The 24,221-nt window shown below is 42.2% G+C and overlaps 1 protein-coding gene across 2 annotated transcripts in view; it reads left to right on the forward strand.

Annotated features, from left to right (window-relative positions):
• Positions 1-18,825, forward strand: part of LOC110502405 — a 33,076-nt gene extending 14,251 nt beyond the window's left edge. Inside the window, exons 3-8 of one of the 2 annotated variants that reach the window (XM_021580396.2) lie at positions 4,928-5,089; positions 11,993-12,158; positions 14,189-14,322; positions 14,489-14,610; positions 16,257-16,362; positions 16,565-18,825. In XM_021580396.2, the coding sequence (XP_021436071.2) occupies positions 4,928-5,089; positions 11,993-12,158; positions 14,189-14,322; positions 14,489-14,610; positions 16,257-16,353 (681 nt within the window). In that variant the 3' untranslated portion in view covers positions 16,354-16,362; positions 16,565-18,825. The remainder of the gene's footprint in view (positions 1-4,927; positions 5,090-11,992; positions 12,159-14,188; positions 14,323-14,488; positions 14,611-16,256; positions 16,363-16,564) is intronic. The other variant, XM_021580397.2, reaches the window with a different exon arrangement.
• Positions 18,826-24,221: the final 5,396 nt, after the last annotated feature.

Below are 24,221 nucleotides of genomic sequence, written 5' to 3' on the forward strand. Positions count from 1 at the left end.
ACTGTTCCTAGGCCGTCATTGAAAATAAGAATTTGTTCTTAACTGACTTGCCTGGTTAAATAAAGGTACAAATAAAAAGATAGCTATGACCTCAACTTGTCCTTAGTGAGATAGCTGAGCAACAAAAAGCTACTTTACCCGTTCAAAAGGACCAGTAGAGGCACGTTCCCTAATGAAAGCTTGTGAATGACAGCTGTGCTTTCATTCATGTATGGAAAAAATATATATCTTATTTTTCATGTTCCAAATGAGAAAACAGTGTTGTCTTGTAGAGCTGCACCTGACAGCTGTAGAGGTTTGCCAACCGATAATAACCTGTTTGACGTGCTGCTGTACACATCACTATCAGCTCTCAGCTCTGTCTTTGATACGGCGTCAAATGCTCTCTCATCTGAATGTCTGGTCGATTTTGGTTTTGACTGAAGATGAGCGTTTCGTCTGAGATGCTTTGATCTTCTCCCCCAAAAATCTGCGTAACATTTATTTCACTGTAAGTAGCCTAGTCATCAATTTATTTAGGCAATAAGGGATACCTGAGCTATAAAAGTTTACCGTGGACAGTTTGGTGTGCTGTGTCAAGCAAGGCAAGGTGAAAGTGATGCCCATGACATCTGTGACCTTTTGACAATTTCCCAGGACACAGATGGGTATCTCCTCAGATCCTATCTTGGATGACACACGAGCTGTTAGTTGATCTCACATCCTTTACACGATACATAAAATGTTCAACAATCCAATATTTATGAGCAAACTAATCTGTTAAAGAATTTGAGGTGGCCAAACTAGAAAAACTAGGCCATACTTCAAAGCCGGCTCCTCTTAACACATACTTCCCCATCTCTCCCTCAAAGACCTTTCACAACAATGTCACGTTCAAAGACCCAGTGAAGACAAGGCTGTATTATGGCATACAGCAGGGGAATCTTAACACAGGGCCTAGGTGGAGAGGGCATGTGTTACAGTGCGGGGGCCTATTTCATGCTGCCGCATGTCAAACAGCACCTGTTCATCTGTGCTGAGTGACTGTGCAGATGACTGTGGTGATATTGTCCCGGAGAACCAGCCAGCCAGCTCCCCTCTCTCTCTCTCTCTCTCATCTGGGTCTTGCCGCTCCCTGGGCCCAGAGATGGACGGTCTACCTGGACGCATCAAACAGGTGTCAAATTGCTCAAATTACTCACATATTTACCTAGATAAAGCCCCTTTGATAGCCTCTAGGGCCCCTTTAAGGGAACAGCCGGCTACCAGCGGGTGGCGGTTATTTTTGGGGGCCCTTCCGTGGCTTACTTTAGAGGTGTATTGCTGACAGGCAGTCCAGCGGTAAACCTCTTCATCATCATCATCATCATCACTTGTCACCACAGCTAATAATGCCATTCCTTTGCCTGCCAAATGGGGCTCTGTGGCCCCAGGAATTTAGATATTGGAAGCCCCCCCACCCCACCCTCAGTCAAAAACATCAAAGACTCTCTCTCTCTCTCCCTCTGCCCCTGTTTTATAGTTTTAAGTGGTATGATGGCCTCAAGATGGCCTGTCAATCAAATGTTTTGAAAAGAACATCATTCCCCACGCATGCTGAACATGAAAACAGTAATGTCAGTTAGTAACCAATAACACTGCCTTCTACTATAGCGACAGGGCTGCAGGGCAGCGTAAGAGTGCAGAGTGCAGCGCAGACATATTTCACCATGAGGAGAAGAGGTTTATCATATGGATGTGTTTAGCTATCCGTCTGATCTTCAGCGTGCCTCTATCCAAAGGAGGAACCACAGGGTATTCAAAGCATATTTTCCCCTCCGTTGAAGGATGTGTGGAACACTGTGGAATATGGTGTCATAAAATAATGAAGACCGGGGAAGACGGCAACTCCGGGTTAATTAAAATGGCGGTCCTGTCGAATTCCTCAGCTGCAGCCCATAAACATGCACATGATGTACAGTACCAAGCACACTTCCTAGGGGCTTCAGATGCATTCCACTGATTTGTCTGTTTATGATGAGCCGGTCTGTGTGTATTGTGGTGCTCGTTCCTTTATGCCCTTTGGCTCAAGACATCTGTAGAGTACATGAGAAGTATAGCTGCTGAATTGATGCAAGACACCCAAGGACTTATTCTGGTTATTGTTGGCAGGTAGTAAGAGCTACTGAGGTAGACCAGCGTTTTGGTTAAGGTGTTGTTGGTGGCTAATTGAGACAGGTAGCTAGCATCATTAGGGTTGTTAATCTCACCACGAACCCATCAAATGTTTTTATTTTAACTTTATTTAGCTAGGCAAGTCAGTTAAGAACAAATTCTTATTTACAATGACGGCCTACCAGGGAACAGTGGGTTAACTGCCTTGTTCAGGGGCCGAACGACAGATGTTTACCTTGTCTGCATTTTTACCTTACGTCATACATTCTGTCTCTCTGTAAATCCTCAAGATCCCCTTTTCCTGTCAAAGTTTGACAGAGCCAGCACTGACACACAGAGTGTTCCCCAGAGAGTGGCTTGGGAGATAAACAACAAAGCAGAGAGGCAAGAATATTATCTCAACTCTCTCCCCAGACTGTGTGCGCTGAAAATAAATGGGGCTTTCTGGATAGAAAATGAGTAAACGTGTACAGCACATACTTTTCTCCCTCTCTCTTTCTCCCAATCTCTGTCTTTCAATCTATCTCTGTGTGCATCCCACATCTGACGGCTAATTCCTTTCCAACGCTGTCCTGTTTAGGAAAGTATTTTTTGATGCAGTAGACGCAGTGGAATGTCCAGAACCAAGACCCGAGGAGAGTCTCAGTTTTCCACAACTTTGATATGTTGGCATATCATGCTCATATTTTCTATGTTGCGTCTGGCTCACTTGGTAGGGCATGGCACTTGCGACGCCGGGGTTGTGGGTTTGACTCCCATGTATGCTGACGCTTGGGATAAATGTCTGCTAAATTAATAAAATCATTAGATACTGTATGATATGAAAAATAGAAAAAGAATCCACAGTTATTTTTTTCATATATGTTTCTCATTGTCAAGGCAATGGATGGTCTTGTGTATTTGCTTTGGAAAATGGACCTGCCCATAAATGCCATTTTAACACATGCACCTCTAATTTCTCTCGATTTCACACTCTCACAACTTTAAAGGAAAGAGCCAAGTGAAAAGTAATTCACTAACTAGGCCAAAGCCTGGCATTTCCTCCACACGTCAGCGATTCCCACGTTTGAAACATTGTTACCCCCTCACAACATAAGGGGCCAGAGGAAGTTCTGAGGAAGGGAGTGGGGGCATATCTTCCCTCTCTCTTTTCCCCTCTAGTCCCCTTCCCTGACCCACGGGGGACCAGGAGGGCCATGGAGGGGTGATAAGATCAGTCCCAACCTGCTTCCATCACCGCCTCTGCCAGGAAGACTGCTAATGACTGCCTGTCTCATATCCTCTGCCCATGACTTACTGTGTGTGAGGAGGAATCTCCTCCTTATCTTAATTGAACCCCTGTAAAACAGAGCTGGGATGGCCAGGCTACAGGCTACAGGCTCGAGGAACAGGCACCAATTCACTGTCCCCCCGACATATCATCACTGAGGCCCTGGCCAGACACCTGCATATCTGGGGAGATAAGGGGAGAGCTTGGACAGTACTGGACGTCTCCATGAGCCATTGACAAAATGCAATGCTTCAAAACCACTGTCTGGGAAATGAGTAGTAAGTCAAGACCGTGTGTCATGGGTAGAAGGTTAATTTCTCCGCCGGAGGAAATTAGTGATGTCAGTTCTCCTGACTGTTATGACTTTTTGTCCCATTGTTTGGCCTGCGTTTCCATTAGTGGACACGGCCCTTACTGGAGTTTCACAGAAGTGGCACGGAAAAGCCTTCTGGGTGGAGAAAGGCTTCGACCTGAGCTTACTTCCTGCTTTTGTTTGGACACTGTGGAATGGTGGACGAGTGTATAAATATTTGCTCAAAATGTCCTTTTCATATTTCTGCAAACGTGAGCATCTGCGCCTCTCGGGCTAAAGGTCACACCATAAAACGAACGAACAAACAAATAAATGGCACACACCTGACTTTGTGTTCCCACGCCAAAGGCAATGACTTAATAACCTCTGTTCCACCCCTCCAAAGGCACTATATCTCACATTGTCATCGCAGACCTTTCACCTACCCATCTCCAGCCAATGGCAATTTGATGTTTAAATTTGAACATCTTCATAACTACCATGGGAATAAAACAACCACCCGCCGTTACCATCCATCAGACCATTAGAAACGTATGCACTGCCACTATGGTATGTCGATAGATTATGCAATACCGTCACGATGAGGCGAGACCCTAAGATGAATTCATATGAGTCGCACGTAATCCCTTTCAGACTTTCTGACTCGTCTCCTCCCGGTCAACGATGACAGGAAGCTAGGTGAAGACGAGTGGCCCACGCGGCAGCGGGGGAATGTATTTACGAGTCTGAACAATGATTAGGAGTGGTAAAACAGACTCCGTCTACATGGTTCACATGTAACAGTGCTTTGTAAGTCAAAAAAAATATCCCACAAAAAAACAGGACTGTGATAAAAATGGAATCAAATGAAAATGTGTTGAATATCAGAGTGGATGGAGAACCTGCCTGGCAGGTTACACCATTCATCAAACGTCACCTTGTTAAATCCACCGATATATGGGGCACCATTAAGGTCGATGTTATATCTGGACCCAAGAACAGAGGACGTAAAGATATTTTTATCACACAGGAACATTTTGAGGATTAGGGATCAGTAAATCAGTAGCCCTTTCTTTAATCTGGTTATCAGGAATGGCAGGGTGATATAAACCTCTGTAATCATTTGACCAAATACCTTTGACCACTACTTCTCAGCAGTAAAGTTTCATTGTTGTAGCCCTACAGAGCCCTAATGACTAAACTCACCAACCAAATGGTCTCTATTTCCTCAGGTCCACCAGGCCAGCTCCAACCCCCTGGGCTCCGGACTGGGCTACCTGGAGCACATCTGCCAGCTCATTGAGAAGATTGGGCAGCTCCAGGAACACAACCTCAGGCTGCAGAAGCAAATCTGTGGGCTGCAAAAGGATGGAAGGATGACCAAGACCAAAGAGGTGAGTCACATACAGACACATACTATGCGCTATCATCCTCATCAGCATACTCACACAGTGAGTGTGCCTGCTGGTCATTGGTGAGCAACCTGGGAGGAATCCCAGGTTAAAACATCTGGATTGGACTTGTGCGTCTTATCAAAGATAGGCTTCCGCCACATAGCTTTTGCACGACATATCTAGTCTTGTCAGATCAGGGAGGGCGAAGAGAGTAAGTACTGAGACAAAGCTTGCTTATGGTCAAACCATCTCTCTCAATGAGTTATAGCAAACAAAGGGGTCCTTAACAGTGTGAATGTTCTAATGTTACGGTATTATGATTTATCTCAGTTACTAGCTAATTTGTCAGCGATACAAAGCTCCTTCAAATGTTGTAAAAACAGTGTGAACGTAGCTGTAGGTCGTGCAGGGCAGACCTAAGACCATTGATCTTTGATTTGCAGCTGACTGCTGTCCAGGTGGTGCAGAGATAGCCATGCCTTGAAGTGACTGATTACTCACCATTAGGTCCCAGTGCTAATCCAGCGGTTTCAGAACGGTAGTAGGAGCTGTAAGTCATGCCGGAGGAAAGTCTATTTAATAAATAGAACAGCTGGGTCCAGCCCACTGCAGTTTTCAAACATTTATTTAGTTATTTTACCTTTATTTTCACTAGGCAAGTCAGTTAAGAACAAACTCTTATTTACAATGACGGCCTAGGAACAGTGGGTTAGCTGCCTTGTTCAGGGGCAGAATGACAGATTTTGTACCTTGTCAGCTCAGGGATTCGATCAACCAACCTTTCGGTTACTAGCCCAACGCTCTAACCACTAAGCTACCTGCCGCCCCGGAACACATATGGGGCACACATTTAGTAACATCCTTCTAGCACGGCAAAGGGGTTGTTGTAGCACGGCAAAGGGGTCCTTATAGCATGGTAAAGTAGTCCTTATAGCACGGTAAAGTGGTCCTTATAGCATGGTAAAGTGGTCCTTATAGCACGGTAAAGTGGTCCTTATAGCACGGTAAAGGGGTTGTTGTAGCACGGTAAAGTGGTCCTTATAGCACGGTAAAGTGGTCCTTATAAAACGGTAAAGTGGTCCTTATAGCACGGTAAAGTGGTCCTTATAGCACGGTAAAGGGGTTGTTGTAGCACGGTAAAGTGGTCCTTATAGCACGGTAAAGTGGTCCTTATAGCATGGTAAAGGGGTTGTTGTAGCACGGTAAAGTGGTCCTTATAGCATGGTAAAGTGGTCCTTATAGCACGGTAAAGTGGTCCTTATAGCACGGTAAAGGGGTTGTTGTAGCACGGTAAAGTGGTCCTTATAGCACGGTAAAGTGGTCCTTATAGCATGGTAAAGGGGTTGTTGTAGCACGGTAAAGTGGTCCTTATAGCACGGTAAAGTGGTCCTTATAGCATGATAAAGGGGTTGTTGTAGCACAGTAAAGTGGTCCTTATAGCACGGTAAAGGGGTTGTTGTAGCACGGCAAAGTGGTCCTTATAGCACGGTAAAGTGGTCCTTATAGCATGGTAAAGGCGTTGTTGTAGCACGGTAAAGTGGTCCTTATAGCACGGTAAAGTGGTCCTTATAGCATGGTAAAGTGGTCCTTATAGCATGGTAAAGGGGTTGTTGTAGCACGGTAAAGTGGTCCTTATAGCACGGTAAAGTGGTCCTTATAGCATGGTAAAGGGGTTGTTGTAGCACGGCAAAGTGGTCCTTATAGCATGGTAAAGGGGTTGTTGTAGCACGGTAAAGTGGTCCTTATAGCACGGTAAAGGGGTTGTTGTAGCACGGTAAAGTGGTCCTTATAGCACGGTAAAGTGGTCCTTATAGCACGGTAAAGTGGTCCTTATAGCATGGTAAAGTGGTCCTTATAGCACGGTAAAGGGGTTGTTGTAACACGGTAAAGGGGTCCTTATAGCACTGTAAAGGGATTGTTATAGCACGGTAAAGTGGTCCTTATAGCACGGTAAAGGGGTCCTTATAGCACGGTATAGGGATTGTTATAGCACGGTAAAGTGGTCCTTATAGCACGGTAAAGGGGTTGTTGTAGCACGGTAAAGTGGTCCTTATAGCACGGTAAAGTGGTCCTTATAGCACGGTAAAGGGGTTGTTGTAGCACGGTAAAGTGGTCCTTATAGCACTTTAAAGTGGTCCTTATAGCACGGTAAAGTGGTCCTTATAGCACGGTAAAGTGGTCCTTATAGCACTTTAAAGTGGTCCTTATAGCACGGTAAAGTGGTCCTTATAGCACTTTAAAGTGGTCCTTATAGCACGGTAAAGTGGTCCTTATAGCACGGTAAAGTGGTCCTTATAGCACGGTAAAGTGGTCCTTATAGCACGGTAAAGGGGTTGTTATAGCACGGTAAAGTGGTCCTTATAGCACTTTAAAGTGGTCCTTATAGCACGGTAAAGTGGTCCTTATAGCACGGTAAAGGGGTTGTTATAGCACGGTAAAGTGGTCCTTATAGCACGGTAAAGTGGTCCTTATAGCACTTTAAAGTGGTCCTTATAGCACGGTAAAGTGGTCCTTATAGCACGGTAAAGGGGTTGTTATAGCACGGTAAAGTGGTCCTTATAGCACGGTAAAGTGGTCCTTATAGCACGGTAAAGGGGTTGTTGTAGCACGGTAAAGTGGTCCTTATAGCACGGTTAAGTGGTCCTTATAGCACGGTAAAGGGGTTCTTATAGCACGGTAAAGGGGTTGTTGTAGCACGGTAAAGGGGTCCTTATAGCACTGTAAAGTGGTCCTTATAGCACGGTAAAGGGATTGTTATAGCACGGTAAAGTGGTCCTTATAGCACGGTAAAGTGGTCCTTATAGCACGGTAAAGTGGTCCTTATAGCACGGTAAAGGGATTGTTATAGCATGGTAAAGTGGTCCTTATAGCACGGTAAAGTGGTCCTTATAGCATGGTAAAGGGGTTGTTGTAGCACGGTAAAGTGGTCCTTATAGCACGGTAAAGTGGTCCTTATAGCACGGTAAAGTGGTCCTTATAGCACGGTAAAGGGGTTGTTGTAGCACGGTAAAGTGGTCCTTATAGCACGGTAAAGTGGTCCTTATAGCACGGTAAAGTGGTCCTTATAGCATGGTAAAGTGGTCCTTATAGCACTTTAAAGTGGTCCTTATAGCACGGTAAAGTGGTCCTTATAGCACGGTAAAGGGGTTGTTGTAGCACGCTAAAGTGGTCCTTATAGCACGGTAAAGTGGTCCTTATAGCACGGTAAAGTGGTCCTTATAGCATGGTAAAGTGGTCCTTATAGCACGGTAAAGGGGTTGTTGTAGCACGGTAAAGTGGTCCTTATAGCACGGTAAAGTGGTCCTTATAGCACGGTAAAGGGGTTGTTGTAGCACGGTAAAGTGGTCCTTATAGCACTGTAAAGTGGTCCTTATAGCACGGTAAAGTGGTCCTTATAGCACGGTAAAGGGGTTGTTGTAGCACGGTAAAGTGGTCCTTATAGCACGGTAAAGGGGTTGTTGTAGCACGGTAAAGTGGTCCTTATAGCACGGTAAAGGGGTCCTTATAGCACGGTAAAGGGATTGTTATAGCACGGTAAAGTGGTCCTTATAGCATGGTAAAGTGGTCCTTATAGCACGGTAAAGGGGTTGTTGTAGCACGGCAAAGGGGCACGTGTATGTTTATGTTTATTAGTAACAAACATCAGGGGCTTTCCAGTCATCTGTTTAGAGAGAGCATTGAAGTTAGAGTCTGTGGCTGGGCCAATGATGCATCATTCATGATGATAACCTGAAAAATCTACATCTGAACCTAAACAACATCGTGCAAACGAGACGGTTTACCAGAATTGGTGTAAATAGAAAATAATAATCTGTTTATATCTGAAATAATCTCCACGTTTGCTAACCATGTACTGTATCTGTAACATCACTCTCTCACAGCTGTCTAAAATTAGATAGCCACATTTGTTTGTTAAACCTTTGTCTATGAAAATGTACAAATGCAAGCACAATGTCAGCAGTAAAATAGGGCAAATTACGTTTCTTGTTTTTCTGTAGTAAGCACCATTTTAGAGTAGTATTCCAGTAAACTCTCATAAAGTAACTACGATTCTGCTCAGTTAACAATGTGTAACCTATAAAATCCCCAGGCCAGCTCTCCCTGCGCTCACTTTCCGTTCCCAAACAGGATGAATGAGTTCGCTCTGAATGTTATCTTACCAATGCCAGAGAGACATTTTTTATTATTTATGGCTTTTTAAAAGTTGTGGCATTGTTGTCATTTAAAAAACATCAGTATGGTAAAACATGGGCACATGGGTGGCATTTTAACACACTTGAATAGAAAATGAGGCTCGTAGAGTTCACAGAGTCCCAAAGCTACTTCAATTTTATGTTTTTGTTTTCAGCTCAACATCATAAGAAAACCTGACCTTGAATATGAAAAATAACAACATTGGCACAAGATTTATCCCAACCCTATTGCATTGTATTCAACTTTGCCCCCTCTCTTGTGACAGTTGCCTGTGCTTCTAAAGAAAAGTACTTTGGCATTGTGTGGATGCCTCCCTTTCCTTTTGAGGCTTTGGCACAATACCGGAGCGGCTATGTTCAGGGGGTTTCAGAGAGAGCTGGTTCCAAACTATCCCTGTCAGTTTGGGCCTGGGGGCCGGAAAAGCTTTCCACTGAAGCAAAGGGTGAGCCCAGCAGGAGCATACACTACAAAGTCTTCAAAGACAGAGAGAGAGAGAGAAAAAAAGAAAGAGGGAGAAAGAGAGAGAGATAGGGGAGAGAGAGTGAGAGAGGAAAAGAAAAAGGAGAGAGGGGGAAAGGGGCACAGTAAGAGAGAGAGAGAGAGAGATCCCAAAAAGTGCTCATTCAAAGAAAACACATCCTCTCTTACAAAAGCTATTTCTTAACATTCTTAGCAGAACTTACTATTCTTTGAGGTCATCAAATTCTGACATGATTTCACCTTGATTATGGTATTTGTCCAGATAACTTGGTGTTGTTATTCTCTCTGGGCCAAACCCTGACTTGAAAGAAGATTTTTAGGACCACACCAGCTGGCCTCCCAAGCGGTTGGTCTTTTCCCCTGCTGTGAGTGTTTCTATGGTTACGCCACAAGCTGAACCCCATAGATGACACATCAAAAGGAGGAGCAAGTCAGCTGGGGCACATCTAAGCTCCATGAATGACACCCATGGTTCCCTGTGCCTACACACATCTATCTACCCCACCTTTCAAATCAACACCAGGGTCACCGCTGGGCTCACTATAAACACAGAGATCAATAAGACAATGGCCAATTACCACCTACATAGAGCCCTCTTTTCTAGCTTCATCTGTTCTCTACCAGGACCAGCGTGCTTTGGGGTTTCTTGTGATGAACTGAGATGCAAGAAAGAGTCAACACTAGAGTGGAAGATGACTTGTAATCAAGTTTCTAATGTGAGCAATGAACATGAGTTCACTCTTACGGACTCAAGCTCCCCCTTTCCCTATCCTCAAAGCAGTACTACCTCAGACAATGGAGCCATCTGCAGGCTGTCCCTGGGTTATTGAGGAACGGGATTTGATGGAGGGAACATACCAGGGCCGGAGTCTTCTGGACCTTCCCTTTTCCCGAGTGCACAGGGCCATAATGCCTTTAACAGTTTAATCCTCTTCTCAGAGGTCAGAGGTCAACGGCCTGGTGTGGCCCGCCCTCTGAGTCCCCAAATGTGGGCTGCCTCCTTCTAAGGGCTAAGCACACACAGATGGGGTAGGTCCTTGGAGAGTGCAAAGACCACACTGTTTTTGCCCATGGAACCAGGGCCAGGAACCTGGGCCTAGCCCCTTCTCAGTAGAGGCAGTGTCTTCACCGAGGGGAGAGTGGTCGTGGTTCCAGCGGGGAAGTCAGACGATGGTCAAAGTCCCGTGAAACAAAAACAAAGCCATGGAGTGTGACTTCAGTGGTCATTCATCATGCTATTTACCCCTTTTTATGTTTAAACGTCCAGTGGTTTCGTAACAGGCTATTCAGAGTTCCAACAAGGAATTCTGGAAGAGAGCACTGCCCAGAGATGATTCTATTCTAGTGTAGAGTTTGCACCTTGTGTCCAGGTTAGAGGTAACTTCAGTGCGGAGAAGGAAATTATTTTGCACAAGATTAGGAAGTGACTTCACCTAATGAGCCTCCTGAGTATCGGTCCTGGGTTCTGAAGTTGTGTAAGTGGCGAGTGTGTAACCTTCACGTGATGAAAAATCCCCCTACTGTAGAAGTGACACTGCACCTTTAAATGTCAACAAGGAAGCAGGAAAAAACAACACTCGTCTCCAGGCTTTCATCTTATTCCGTTTATGCTACTGCTGGGTGCCTGCGTTGTTTGAGTTATACATGTGATTTTTTTACGTTAGCGTGGATGTGACATCCAGAGTTTCCTCAGCTGGGATAAACGGATGTGAACATTTTCAAATTCCAACTTTACACAATGACTCGGAAAGTGTCTCTCATTGTTCTTTGAATCACCACACATGTATCGGCATGGCACATAGATTGGAAGGCCTACTTTGGACAAGTTCATGTTGAGTTCAGAAGTTTGAGGTTAGGTTAGCATAAACCCAACTCAATCTGGAAAAGAAACAGTAAATACACACTATATATGAAAACAATAATTAAAGTAAGTTATTAAGTTGAAGTAGGTTTAAAACAATAACAATAAACTCAGATATCCCAAAGACGCTTATAAAAAATGTGGTAGCATATAAGGCCAAGAAATACAAGAGTGTGATGGCCATAACACATTTTCACTCTTTTGAATTTGTAACAGATGGTTGCTGGCTGAGCCAAGTATGCAGTATTGGAGGGCCATTCTTGACCAACGAGTGAGAAAAACAACTAAACTAGATTTGGATATTGTAAAACACATTTCATATGCCTCCTACTCACATCCTGTACCTTTTCTTCCTGTCTGTCCCCCAGGACTTCTTCCTGCAGCACTGTAGCTGTGGAACGGCCGGCATGGCCTTCCATGAACAGAAAAGACACTCTAGGAGTGAGTTCCTGACCACCTCCGTGAGCGGCACCCTCTCTGACCTCTCCACCATCCCTGAGGTCACACACCACACAGGACTCACAGCCAGGGGAGGTCAGTTAACTACTTAATAACATGATAACAACCCATAATCTACATCCATGCATCTCTCCTCACTCAAAATCCAATGGATATTCCACACATTCTCCAAAAGTAATTTTGTCCCGGTTTGACTGTGATCTCATCAGAGGTTTCCAGCCCAATCCTTTTGTTTCCCTCAGAAAACCATAGTGTATTATTTCATTGGCAGGTAGATTAGCACTTCATAACCTGCTCCTGCGGTAATCATTCAGTCACAAGACCAATTTATAGTAATGTTTACCCATAGTTTTCCTGAAATTGATTTTCTGGGTTTATTTAAAAATCATTAGGGGTTTTCAAAATGTGACCGGGCGACGACCCCAGGTGTGATTTCGCCCAATGTTCACCATCATCGCATATAACATTCCGAGCAACAATAGTCCCCCAGAAATATAATTATTTCCCCAAATGTTTTTACTCTCCTGTTTTCGGAGTGGCTCACGTTCCCTCAGGTGGGCTGACTATTATTATCTACTTTTATTTATTCAGGGAAGACCAATTGAGACCAGTGTCTCATTTGTAATGGTGCCCTGAGGACAGAGATTCCATCAACACAACAACAAAAGATAAGACACAAGATAGCTATAAATACATTACATCAGGTTATTACAACAAGTTGTAATAGTCCATTGAAATGATTGCACACTTCAGTAAACTAATTTAACAACAGAGTTTTAAACGTCCTTATAGGCACCAGGGAATCCAGGTGTATTTTGTTTTGTAAGATATTCCGTAACTGTGGTGCGTTAAAACTAAAGGCAGATTTACTAAACTTTATGAATACAAGCTGGATCTCAAGAGTTAACGAACACTGCGACAGGACACAATGTGTGCTCTCTCATGGTGTCAAGTCTAGTTGCCACTATATTACGAAAGGTGTACCGCAAGGGTCGGTATTGGGACCTGTTCTCTTCACTATTTATATAAATAATATTGGTCTATGCAATCCTGTAATATTCATCACTATGCAGACAATACAGTTATGTATGCCATTGCACTGAGTGTTGCCCGAGCTATGTTAGAGCTGCAATCTGATTTTGTTGCATTACAGAAAGCCCTCGTTGATTTAAAACGTGTACTTAATGCGGGCAAAACTAAATATATGTTGTTCTTTAATTCACAAAAAAAATCTTAAAAGGGCTACATATTCACTCATTGGACAGCTCTCTCATCGAGCGGGTTCCAGCCTACAAAAATCTGTGTGTTTGGATTGATAAAGATCTAATGTTTAAAAAAACATACTGATGAGGTAGTTAAATGGAGGGAACATATAGAGTCCCATGGATTCAGGAATTTCTTGCTCTTCCGATAAGCAGGATTCAGGAAATTGGAGCTGGGGAGTAGGAGGATGGCGAATGGTACTGCGATAACAGATTGAGGACGTGGGGAGGTTGAGTGGGCAGTGGCGGCAGGTTGAAAGAAGGGGTTCCTCTGGGACTGCTGATTCACATCACCATGTGTCATAACAGTTTCCCCCCACTATGAGCAGCGAGTGGTTCCAACCCTTGTGACTCTAGCCTCATTTATACCTGGCGCTAACATGCGTCCTTTGTCCTGATCTTGCCCACATTCTGATTGTGCCCACATTTTCAGAAATATGTCTACACATGGTATTAAAATGTGTCTCACTGTGTTTGCATTGTGATCAACTATTCTTTAAAAAATGTATGTATTTATTTATTTTAAGACCCATATTGATGCCATAAGTCAAATGGTGCCACCTGTCAATGAGTTAAGAAGGTGGGATAATGATGAATTAAACGGTTTCACTGTCCAGATCCGTCTACTCTTGTAAGGTTTCCAGACACAATGCGTGCCTGACTACCTTCGTAGGTGGTTAGAAAAATCACAATCAGATCACAATGCGTATTTTAATCATCTCCAGTCTACACCGGTCTGAAAATGTGGGCACAATCAGAATGTGGACAAGATCAGAACAAAGTATGCATGCTAGAACCAGGTACAAACAGATCTTCTGATTCATTTATTCTCTCTCTCTATAGAGAGTGACCAGGGTGGATGCCAGCCCCTGGTGCCCCTTTGGAAGAGGGGCTTGAATCGGATGAGCTACTCAGAGGGAGATACGCGCTCCTATCTCTCTGACAGTACAGAGGGTCTCTCTGCCCCACACAGACGGGTGAGTCACTCTAACATCCCTCCTCTGACTCACTGGCTCTGCATAATACCCTAAACCCCTGTTTAAGGTGCAAATATCTACATCAGCCCAACTCGATGTTACCCGACCAAACAGTGGGTAAAGCGCCTATTCGTTAATGCTGAGAGATGTGTGTTTGGTTGTGTAGCTGAGTGAGAACTACACGTGGGGCAGAGTGAAGGATCTGGTGAAGAAGACCAAGCTGAGGAACCAGAGCAGACTGGGACAAACATCCACCTCCCTCAAGAGATCCTGTCCACAGCTTTACCGGTGAGGACACTCCCCACCCACCCACCCACCCCGCTCTCTCTTGCTCTCTTGCGAAGGAAACACTCAGTCTACTCGAAATACTGTATCTCTTACTACAGTATCTGTAAACAAACACGCAACTAACACTAGGATTACCTTTAATTTAATAAAATTAAAAATAACTGTTGGCGCTTGTTGCTCCTTCAAGGATGTTTGAAAATCTTGAGCTAATCATGCTACAAGGAAGGAGAGGTTAAGTTGTAATTAATCACAGCTCGCTTTAGTTTCATATTTTGTAGGTGCCTATTACTTCTAGATAATTTAGTCTTAGCAGAAAGAAGAGTTAAGACTGTCTTTGGCAGTAGGTCATGGGTTGTGTTTCCAGAATGATTCAACTGCTTCCTAGGAAGAATATAGACACTGAAAATACTGAAAATGCCCAACCGACTCATATCATCTTACCATTTAGAGATAATTACTTAAATTAAATTACTTTTATATTGCTTTTTAAAATGCAGTTATAACACATCACTTGTAAGTAGCGATTTAACTTTCCCCTGTGACAAATTATCAGCCAAGCTAAAATCAAATGGATTTTGAGAATAAAATGTACCACTAACCAGAATATATTGTTACTCAACACAACTGTCAGAAGTATGTGCCTTGACAAATTATCTTGAGTAATAACCACGGCTTTAATATTTTATTTTACAACATTCAGCATACGCCATGGAGAACTTAGCCCACAACCACTGGAATCTATCTTAAATAGCGTCCCGAAAATGTCAAAATGAAGCAAAAAAACGGACTTGTACACAAAGCAGATGCACTCTTCAGTGTCAGGGAGCGACTACGCACCGTTTATTTCAATATGACTGAGGCAAATATGATAAGCTTAAGTGTTTTTATCTGAGTACAAGCTTGTAAAATTATACTTCCCAAGCTCACTGGCTCTCTCCACTGGTGGTAAATGGTGACTAGCACTGCTGGGTTTAAATGGCCTAAGCTCAAAACCACTGAAAACAAACCAACCTCCCTCATTTGTTAAACAAAACACAATTGGCCCCCTCTAACAGTATGTCAGCTTTTTTTGCAAGCAGGAATCTACGCCAACATATTTGGAGTAGACAAAAAGACGTGGATATTTTGGGTTAGAAAGTATTGACAGCCTTAGCGACTTTAGACGAATACCAAACTATGACAGGTTCTTGGCACTTCAAGATTTTATTTTATTTTGTTCATGCGAAATGGGTGTGTCAGTGGAAGAATTGTGGTATTATTCTGTTTGAGGGTTGTAGAACATAAGGATCTGGTGGGAGTTGAAGAGCTTGAGGAAAGAACAGCTATTTGTTGTGCCCTTCAACGTATTCCACAACTTGGATGAGCACTCCTCAGAGTGAGGGAGCTGGGCACGGACCCAGACTAATAGCGGAGGGGTTGCAGTGTCTGGTTTGAGGTATGCAAGGAGGAGTTGGAGAATTCCACATGTATTTCAGAGTGGTCCAATGATATATAGAGATATGCAGAATTTATCAAAAGGGAGACCCTCTCTTGGAAAGAAATGCATGTGGAAAAACCATCCTGTTCTCAAGCGTTGTGCAAACTAATGCATTGCTCATTGTAATAGCATTGGAGCACACCAATAACAATAACCCATTTCCCTACAGCCCTGACCTGGGACCAGTGGACCTACCAGGAAGAAACAGGAACTCCATGATCGCCTTGGGCCATCAGAACAAACTGGACTTCCAGTGGCCCAGATAACCATTGTTGGTACAGAAAGTTCTGACGCAAAATATTGCTAATGCGTAGTGAAACATGTTGGAAGCATGCTGTGCATGTACAAGCACAACTGATTTAGCAGCTGTCGTGCGATCTATTCTCAGTGTACATGTGTAATAAAGATATCCAAAGAGGTGAAGAGGCAACACTTTTGTAACACTGCCCACACTGAACGTCTTTGTTTTCTACCCAGATATGAAACAGACGGCCCGAAGTGGGAAGAGAATGCCCGGAAGAGGATAAGGTGAAGATTCTCGACTGGACTGAGAGAGTAGTGTGAAAGGAGGGATGTGAGAAATAACACTTGTGATGGATGACAAAACTTTGAGTGAGGAGTGAAAAGAAAACAAAAAGAGGGATGGTCATAGACATCTCTCTTGAGATACAATTCTAAACTAAGGGATTGTATTGTTTCAGATAAGGGAACATTGGTATTTATATGAGAACAGACATGCATGTACTCCACAATGTACATGAATACGATACAAATGATTTCATCTTGTACTATAATCGTTTTTCTATTCAATTCATATTGTAATGCTTTCTCTAAATATGTGTTATGTTAGTGACATTTCAGTACTATGTGTTGATGGAGGAAACAACAACTCTTTGACATGGTTGTTCCAACTAAGAAATAGCCTAGACAATATTCTGGGGTGAAATTAAAGGGGTAGTTCACGCAAATTACAAAATGACATTGGTTTCCTTACACTGTAAGCCGTCTATGGACAAGCTATGGCAGCAATGCATCCTTTGGTTTAGTTTCCCTGCCACTGTTTCAACATGCTAGCATTTTAGCATTTGTGGCACAAATCCCATTCAAGTCATGGGACCGATATTATTCGCGCATCATGCCCAAATCAATACATGATTTAAATTCTAGATAAGAGCGTCTGCTAAATGACTAAAATGAAAATGTAAATGTAAAAATAATTCGAAAGTATCTAAAGTCGCTTGTCATACTCAACAAAGTCACATAGATTATTTGAACATGATGCTTGAAAAAGACAAATTTCGGTCCCATGACAGGGTAAGGAAACCAATATGTAATTTTGTGTTTGGGTGAACTATCGCTTTGGTTATCATGCCCCCTTGAACAAATGTGAAACATACACATATCATACATATTTGAGGATTGTACTTAACTATTCAACACATTTTGTATGAATTCTCTTCTTGTTTTGAGTGTAGGCCTAAGAGGCTGTGTGTGCATGCACTATACAGGGATAATAGATTGTGGTGATGTTGTGTGAATGTGCTGTATATAACAAAAGTTAATTGTGTACAGTCACTGTGTATGTACAGGAGGGGAGTTATGCCTCTGTAAATTCCTATGTTTATATGATGGAAATGTATACTTTTTTGGAGATAGGGGTTCCAGATCCCTTATGATAAAACACTTTGAGGATGCTAGAAAACGTTTGTGATGCATTGCCGCAAGGTTTTTTAATGTTCCTCTCAAACATTTATGTAAAAAAAAAAAAAACTGTAAAGAAAAAAAACAATAATTTCGTTTAACTGCAACATGTACAGTATTTTATCAAAGGCTGCTGTTGCACATGCTCATCTTCAAGACATTTTTTTAAATTTATTGTGACATGCAAGTCTGGTTTGACAAGCTAACGGTGATTTTAGCTTTTCTACATCACGGTTACATTCCCTGGTTTTCCAGAAATCCTGGTTGGAATATTCCCGTATTTCCTGCTTTTCCCTCGTAATGCCATGAATCTTCCCAACAGGCTTCCTTGAAAAAATGTGAATTTTGGGAAAGCTACTGGAATTTTGCAACCTTAGTTACATCACTATGAGCTTCCTTTGATAACAGACAGGCAAGTGCCATGGTACCTTGGAAATCTCACTGGGTAACTACAGAAGGAAAGTTCAACACAAAAACGTTGAAAAGGATGAATAAAATAGCTTCAAAGCCTTGACATCTAATTGAAATACAGCAGAAGTAAATTCCAAATGCTCAAAACTGCCCAGCGTTGTTTACAACAGGAATGGAGGTCATCAAATGTTTTGAAAATACTAATCCCACAGTAAGAACAAAACAGTTAGTTATCCAGTATGTACTTCAGCAATGTGAACAACAGTATAGTACAACACCAATGAGTTATTCATCATGGTCAACATGTACTCCTATTAAAATAATAATGTACTCTGTAGTTCTGTACATGTAGCACAGCTGTAGCTGTATCATACGGAATTCATGTACTTCTAAATACTCTAATCAAGTAGAAAATAAATCTGTTGCAACTTGAGATGCAGTAAATGCTGTCAATATGCATGATAGGCCTACATGTTTTGTCAGGACTGGGATCTAAAGACTAAAGATTGTGATATCTGTATATTGTAGAGTCACAGTAAGTTGTACATGGATGGAATATCTCAATATGCGTAATGTATCATTATTCAAAGTTATTTTTCGAAATAAAGTTGACATTTTCAATGACATGAAATGCTGTGCTTTTAGTAATTTTATACCACTCACCGAGTCCTGCAGGATATAAAGCAAATCGTGTTTCTCATGGAAAGAAAGATGTAAAGATCACTCATTCACTAGAAACTAGAGTTTCCAAATAAGTGGAAAGATACACTCAACAGTGTGCCCTTAGAGATTCCCCTCTCTTTATGATTCATTCTATAGTAAAACCTACTATGCGGTTTTCTTGGAAATTCTACACAGGGACACTCGATATCCACACTTAAATGGATCATTGTTCATTAACAACTTGCTGGAGAGGTCACAGTCAAACTTAGATGCATAAAGTACCGGTCTGAAGTGAGCTCTCCCGGGGCAGTCCCGTTAGTTCTCTTATATACTGCTTACACAGACAAGTTATATTTGCACGATTTCGCTTATTCATCATTCATAATTAATTCATCATTAACGTTTGGTTCATGCATGTGACCGACCAATTTCTCACAAGGCTTCCTCTCCAAGCGGAGACCTTGAAACTGAGATATCCCTTGTGTTCTCAAAACAAGGTTCTGGGCGTACTACCAAAGTGCTCTACTGATAGTGAGAATTCCTCCCAGGCACGTTCAATCAGTCACTTGCATGAACACAGAAATTGGTTATTAGAACAGCACAAACATAGAACACAGAAATTGGTAATTAGAAAAGCACAAACATAACATTTTCCATCACAGGGTAGAGTGTGCATTGGATACAACACAGAGTTTGTTGTTCACAGTAATCCATTTATTAAACACATATAATATCAACCAATCACCCAGCAGAGCTAGCAGAACCCATGAATAGACAGCCCAGTACCCTTACGCTTTCCCTAACTTACCCTGCCTTTCACCCGGTCCCTGCACTTAATCCCTAAACACTCCACCTTAATCCCTAAACACTCCACCTTAATCCCTAAACACTCTACCTTAATCCCTAAACACTCTAAAATTAACTAAACATGGGGGGAAAAATAAGATGACAAAGCAAAGGGACATCAGATGTTATCTATGAATGTTAAGGAAGGGGGGGGGTCTATTAAATGAGTGAAATTGGAAGTGGTGTAGAGAGCGCTATATTTAGATGGAGCGCTTGTTCCTGTAATCCTTGTTGCTGGAATCGGTCTCATGGTAATTTTCCGTTAATTAACATAAACACATTTAGCATCTCCTGGCTTCCACACACTTTTTAAAAACATATACGTTTTTAAAAAGTCTAATAAATCCATGTAATAAAATAGCCGACACCTTCACAATAAATCAATTATTTATTTTAGACAGGTCTAAAGAAACATGATATGAATTAAATGTAGTCTATTTCAGGAGAACAGAATCACATACTCTGTTGTCCTTATGTTAGACCCTGATCTGGCTATTCCAAATGGCTGTGGGCTACACTACTTCCTTTAGCAGACAAGATTTGCTTAGAATTTTGTGGCATTATTTTATAATATAAAGAATACAATTGAACAAAGCTGAATAAAATAGAAAGGATATTTTCTCCAAGCGATTTGAGGGAGTGCACACATGCGGCTATTCTGTGTTGAGCACTTAACAAAAAAATGGGTACTCCTATATGCTTAATTTAGAGTTATTAATGTAACTTTAGTTGTTCTACAAATGTTGGGCTATATGTTTAGAGTTTTAAGACATTGTAAGGCTGCATGATTCGATCCTAATGATGATTTGGAAAAAGTTGCTTGAAAAGCACGAGCTCTGCTTAGTTTTTTTGCGCAGGCTGTACACATCATCTGTCTCTCATTCACAATTTAACAAGCACTTACTAATGCCTGGCATTTCCCGGTGGCATCCCCTTTGTGTGGCCGTAATGCACCCTAAAATAATCCATGCCTTTTGCGGCTAGTGGCAGTTGTGCCCTTCACCCGGAGTGCTGCCTTGCGACCTTCTCCCTGAATGCGTCACATGGCTCACATGATGGGTCTTTCTCACAGGCTACAAGTGAAGACAGACATCGGGGACGCAACTGCGTGCGGCCTTATCCATTTCCAAGGTCCATATTGAAGATATTGGATGAACTGTCCACATTTATTTTTTTTGTCAGCTAACAAGATGAGTAGGCCTAACAAACATCAAAAGCACTAGCCTATATCAATCTACTATCCCCCATAGTACAAAAATGTACCTATTCTATTCTGTGCGAGAAATAAATATTCCAAGCATAGTATGAGACAGTTGTGGGATGTGATAGATCCCAAATGAATACAATACTAGCACCCCAAAAAACTTTTTTACACAACGTGGCTGACATAACAGATCAGAGCGTTTAGCTTAAAATGTTGATAAACTATTAGGCTATTTCTTCACATTACAAGCGCAGGAATGTGCACAAGGCAGTAGGCTATAAGCACGAATGTTCCATTAGCGGGAAAACGTCATTATCAAAGTGACCGCAGATGCGATTATGTACGTAATGCTTTTATTATAAAGGTGCATTTTTTTACTGTGAAAATTATCTTTCACAAACTTGAAACTCGCACTGCTTATGTATGCCAGTTAGACTCTACACCACTTGTAAAGCTAATATATGTGCTTAATTTTAAGAAGTTATTTGGCCACTTTAGTTGTGCTACAAACCTTATCAAAACATATGGTAGGCCTATGGGCTAGGCTACATGAGGTGTGTGACTAGGATTCTTGCCTTAAGCTGGTCATCATTCACAAGTGATAATACATAATTATACTAAATAATATATGTGTGAAACTTGTTTTGATTTAAAATGGACCATTATCATGCACCTGTCTCTAAACAGGGGCAGCGGAAGAATGTTTGTATCCATTAGGCAATGATTTTTGTTGGCTCCACCCAGGTTCCGTCTCTTATTGAACAGTGCAAACCGTACTCTTCTTCAGACCAAAGTCCTGACAAAGTTCATGTGAGCACCCCTCCCCTTCGGCCGATGCCGACCTAGCACTAATCACTCTTCAGCCGAGGACCAGAAACACAGTCTGTGTGAAATGGTTACGCAACTCCTAAATCTTGTGGGTTCAATTCCCACAGGGGAATTGTGGGTTCAATTCCCACAGGGGAAAAGTATGAAAATGCATGCACTTACTACTAAGAGTCGCTAAGAGAGTCTGCTAAATGACTAAAATGTCAAACGCTGTCCTAGCTCACACACTCCCATCTTCGGCATAAACCAGGCTAACCTATGTCAGCTAGTGCGATACTCTTCGGTCTAATACCCAACACTCAGTCTGTGCATCTATACACCCACTGTTCTTTGGGCTCCGCCCAACAATACTGGTAACAGCTCTTGCTGTAGCTTTACCACAACGAAGGAGTTCTCCTTGCACCGTCCACAACGCAATTGCTCCCAACACCAGAGAACTGGGTTTCCTATCCTGTCCTACGCGCACCTGTGCAGTTCCCCCCTAGTTAGCTGCACGCAGGTGAATTAATCAACGTGTGGCCATATCATCTATAAACTCAATTTATCACAACACTAATAGGTAATGACTACTGATCTTCATCCAGGTAGGACTACAGTAAGCAGAAAAGCCCTTTTCCAATCAGAAAGGACCTTCACAGCCAGCGACTCCAGAGATTCATACCTCTTTCTGTCCAGGCTGAAATGTTGAGTAGGTCTGTATCAAAGACAAGTACTGCAACTGGATCTATTGGCATAAAAAGGATACTACACAATAGTAAATTACTTCAGCATACAGAACTACTGGGGAGGAAGCAAGCTAACTCACTCACAGTTCAGAGAAGGGAAACAAAAAGCCACATACCCTAAGAAGGAAGTATAATTATTTGGTTTTGCTCTGTGGTCCATAGGCTGCCCACATAAATCTTTGGGTCTGTGTAGTTGAACACCTCATACAGTTGGTGGATGGTACAGTCCAGGCCAGGCCTCCACAGACACATGGATATATTACCTCAGAACCATCCTGACATCTTCTGGTAATATGTGGTAATACATGTATGATAAAAGAAAAATATTGATACTATTGTATTTATTTTGCCCACACCCTCCTTTTTTTCATCCTACCATTAAACACTCCATCTTCTTCTTAATTTGTGACCAGGCATAGAACGTCACAGACTGTGAAGACATTTTTCAAACAGACAGTGACTGTGGGTTCACCTTATTACGTGCTGAATGTGACCAGAACATAAAGGTTTGACTTTCACCTGTTTACCGTAAGATACAACGTTTTACCATTGTGAAAGTATGTCCAATCATCTGTAGAAATCTCATTAGAATCAATGCTGAGTACACATATGATTTAAAAAATGTATGCGTTATTGATTATGAGAATTTTAAAAAAAGTGTACTGTTTTCTTGGTGCCCTCTGAGATCTATGGGTAAATAGAGTTGGCTTTAAGACGTCTGGAATGTGCTCCTGGACAATGGACTCGTAAACTATGTAATAAAAGCCCAACATGTGCTTCTAAAGATAGCAGGCAGGGAGCAGAGCCATTGTTCAGTGAAATATAGAGGAAATTCTTTCTGGTAAGGATGATTTACTGCAGGGAAAATCGTACTGCTCCCTTTATGTCTAAATCAGGTTTCCCCAGACCCTTTTAACAATACAGGTAGCTCTAATAGCTTTAGTATACTGTGTAGGTTCACATGGTGCTTTGATGAACAACGTCCCTTAGAGATACAGTGGCAAGAAAAAGTATGTGAATTTGGAATTACCTGGATTTCTGCATAAATTTGACATACAATTTGATCTGATCTTCATCTAAGTCACAACAATGTGTGCTTAAACTAATGTGCTTAAACTAGTGTGCTTAAACTAATAACACACAAATTATTGTATTTTTCTTGTCTACGTAAAGCTGGAAAGGGTTACAAAAGTATCTCTAAAAGTCAGTCCACGGTAAGACAAATTGTCTATACATGGAGAAAGTTCAGCACTGTTGCTAAGCTCCCTAGGAGTGGCTGTCCTGCAAAGATGACTGCAAGAGCACAGCGCAGAATGCTCAATGAGGTTAAGAGGAATCCTAGAGTGTCAGCTAAAGACTTACAGAAATCTCTAGAAGATACTAACATCTCTGTTGACGAGTCTACAATACGTCCTTTTGGGACGTCACCATGGAAGAAGCCGCTGCTGTAGAAAAAAAACATTGAAGCACGTATGAAGTTCACAAAAGATCACCTGGATGTTCCACAGCGCTACTGGCAAAATAGTCTATGGACAGATGAAACTTAAGCTGAGTTATTTGGAAGGAACACACAACACTATGCGTGGAGAAGAAAAGGCACAGCACACCAACATCAAAACCTCATCCCCAGTGTAAAGGATGGTGGAGGGAGCATCATGGTTTGGGACTGCTATGCTACCTCAGGGCCTGGACAGCTTGCTATCATCAACGGAAAAATGTATTCCCATGTTTATCAAGACATTGAGTGGATCACACC

This window comes from Oncorhynchus mykiss, chromosome 23, assembly GCF_013265735.2.
Source record: "Oncorhynchus mykiss isolate Arlee chromosome 23, USDA_OmykA_1.1, whole genome shotgun sequence".
Classification (NCBI taxonomy): Eukaryota; Metazoa; Chordata; class Actinopteri; order Salmoniformes; family Salmonidae; genus Oncorhynchus; species Oncorhynchus mykiss.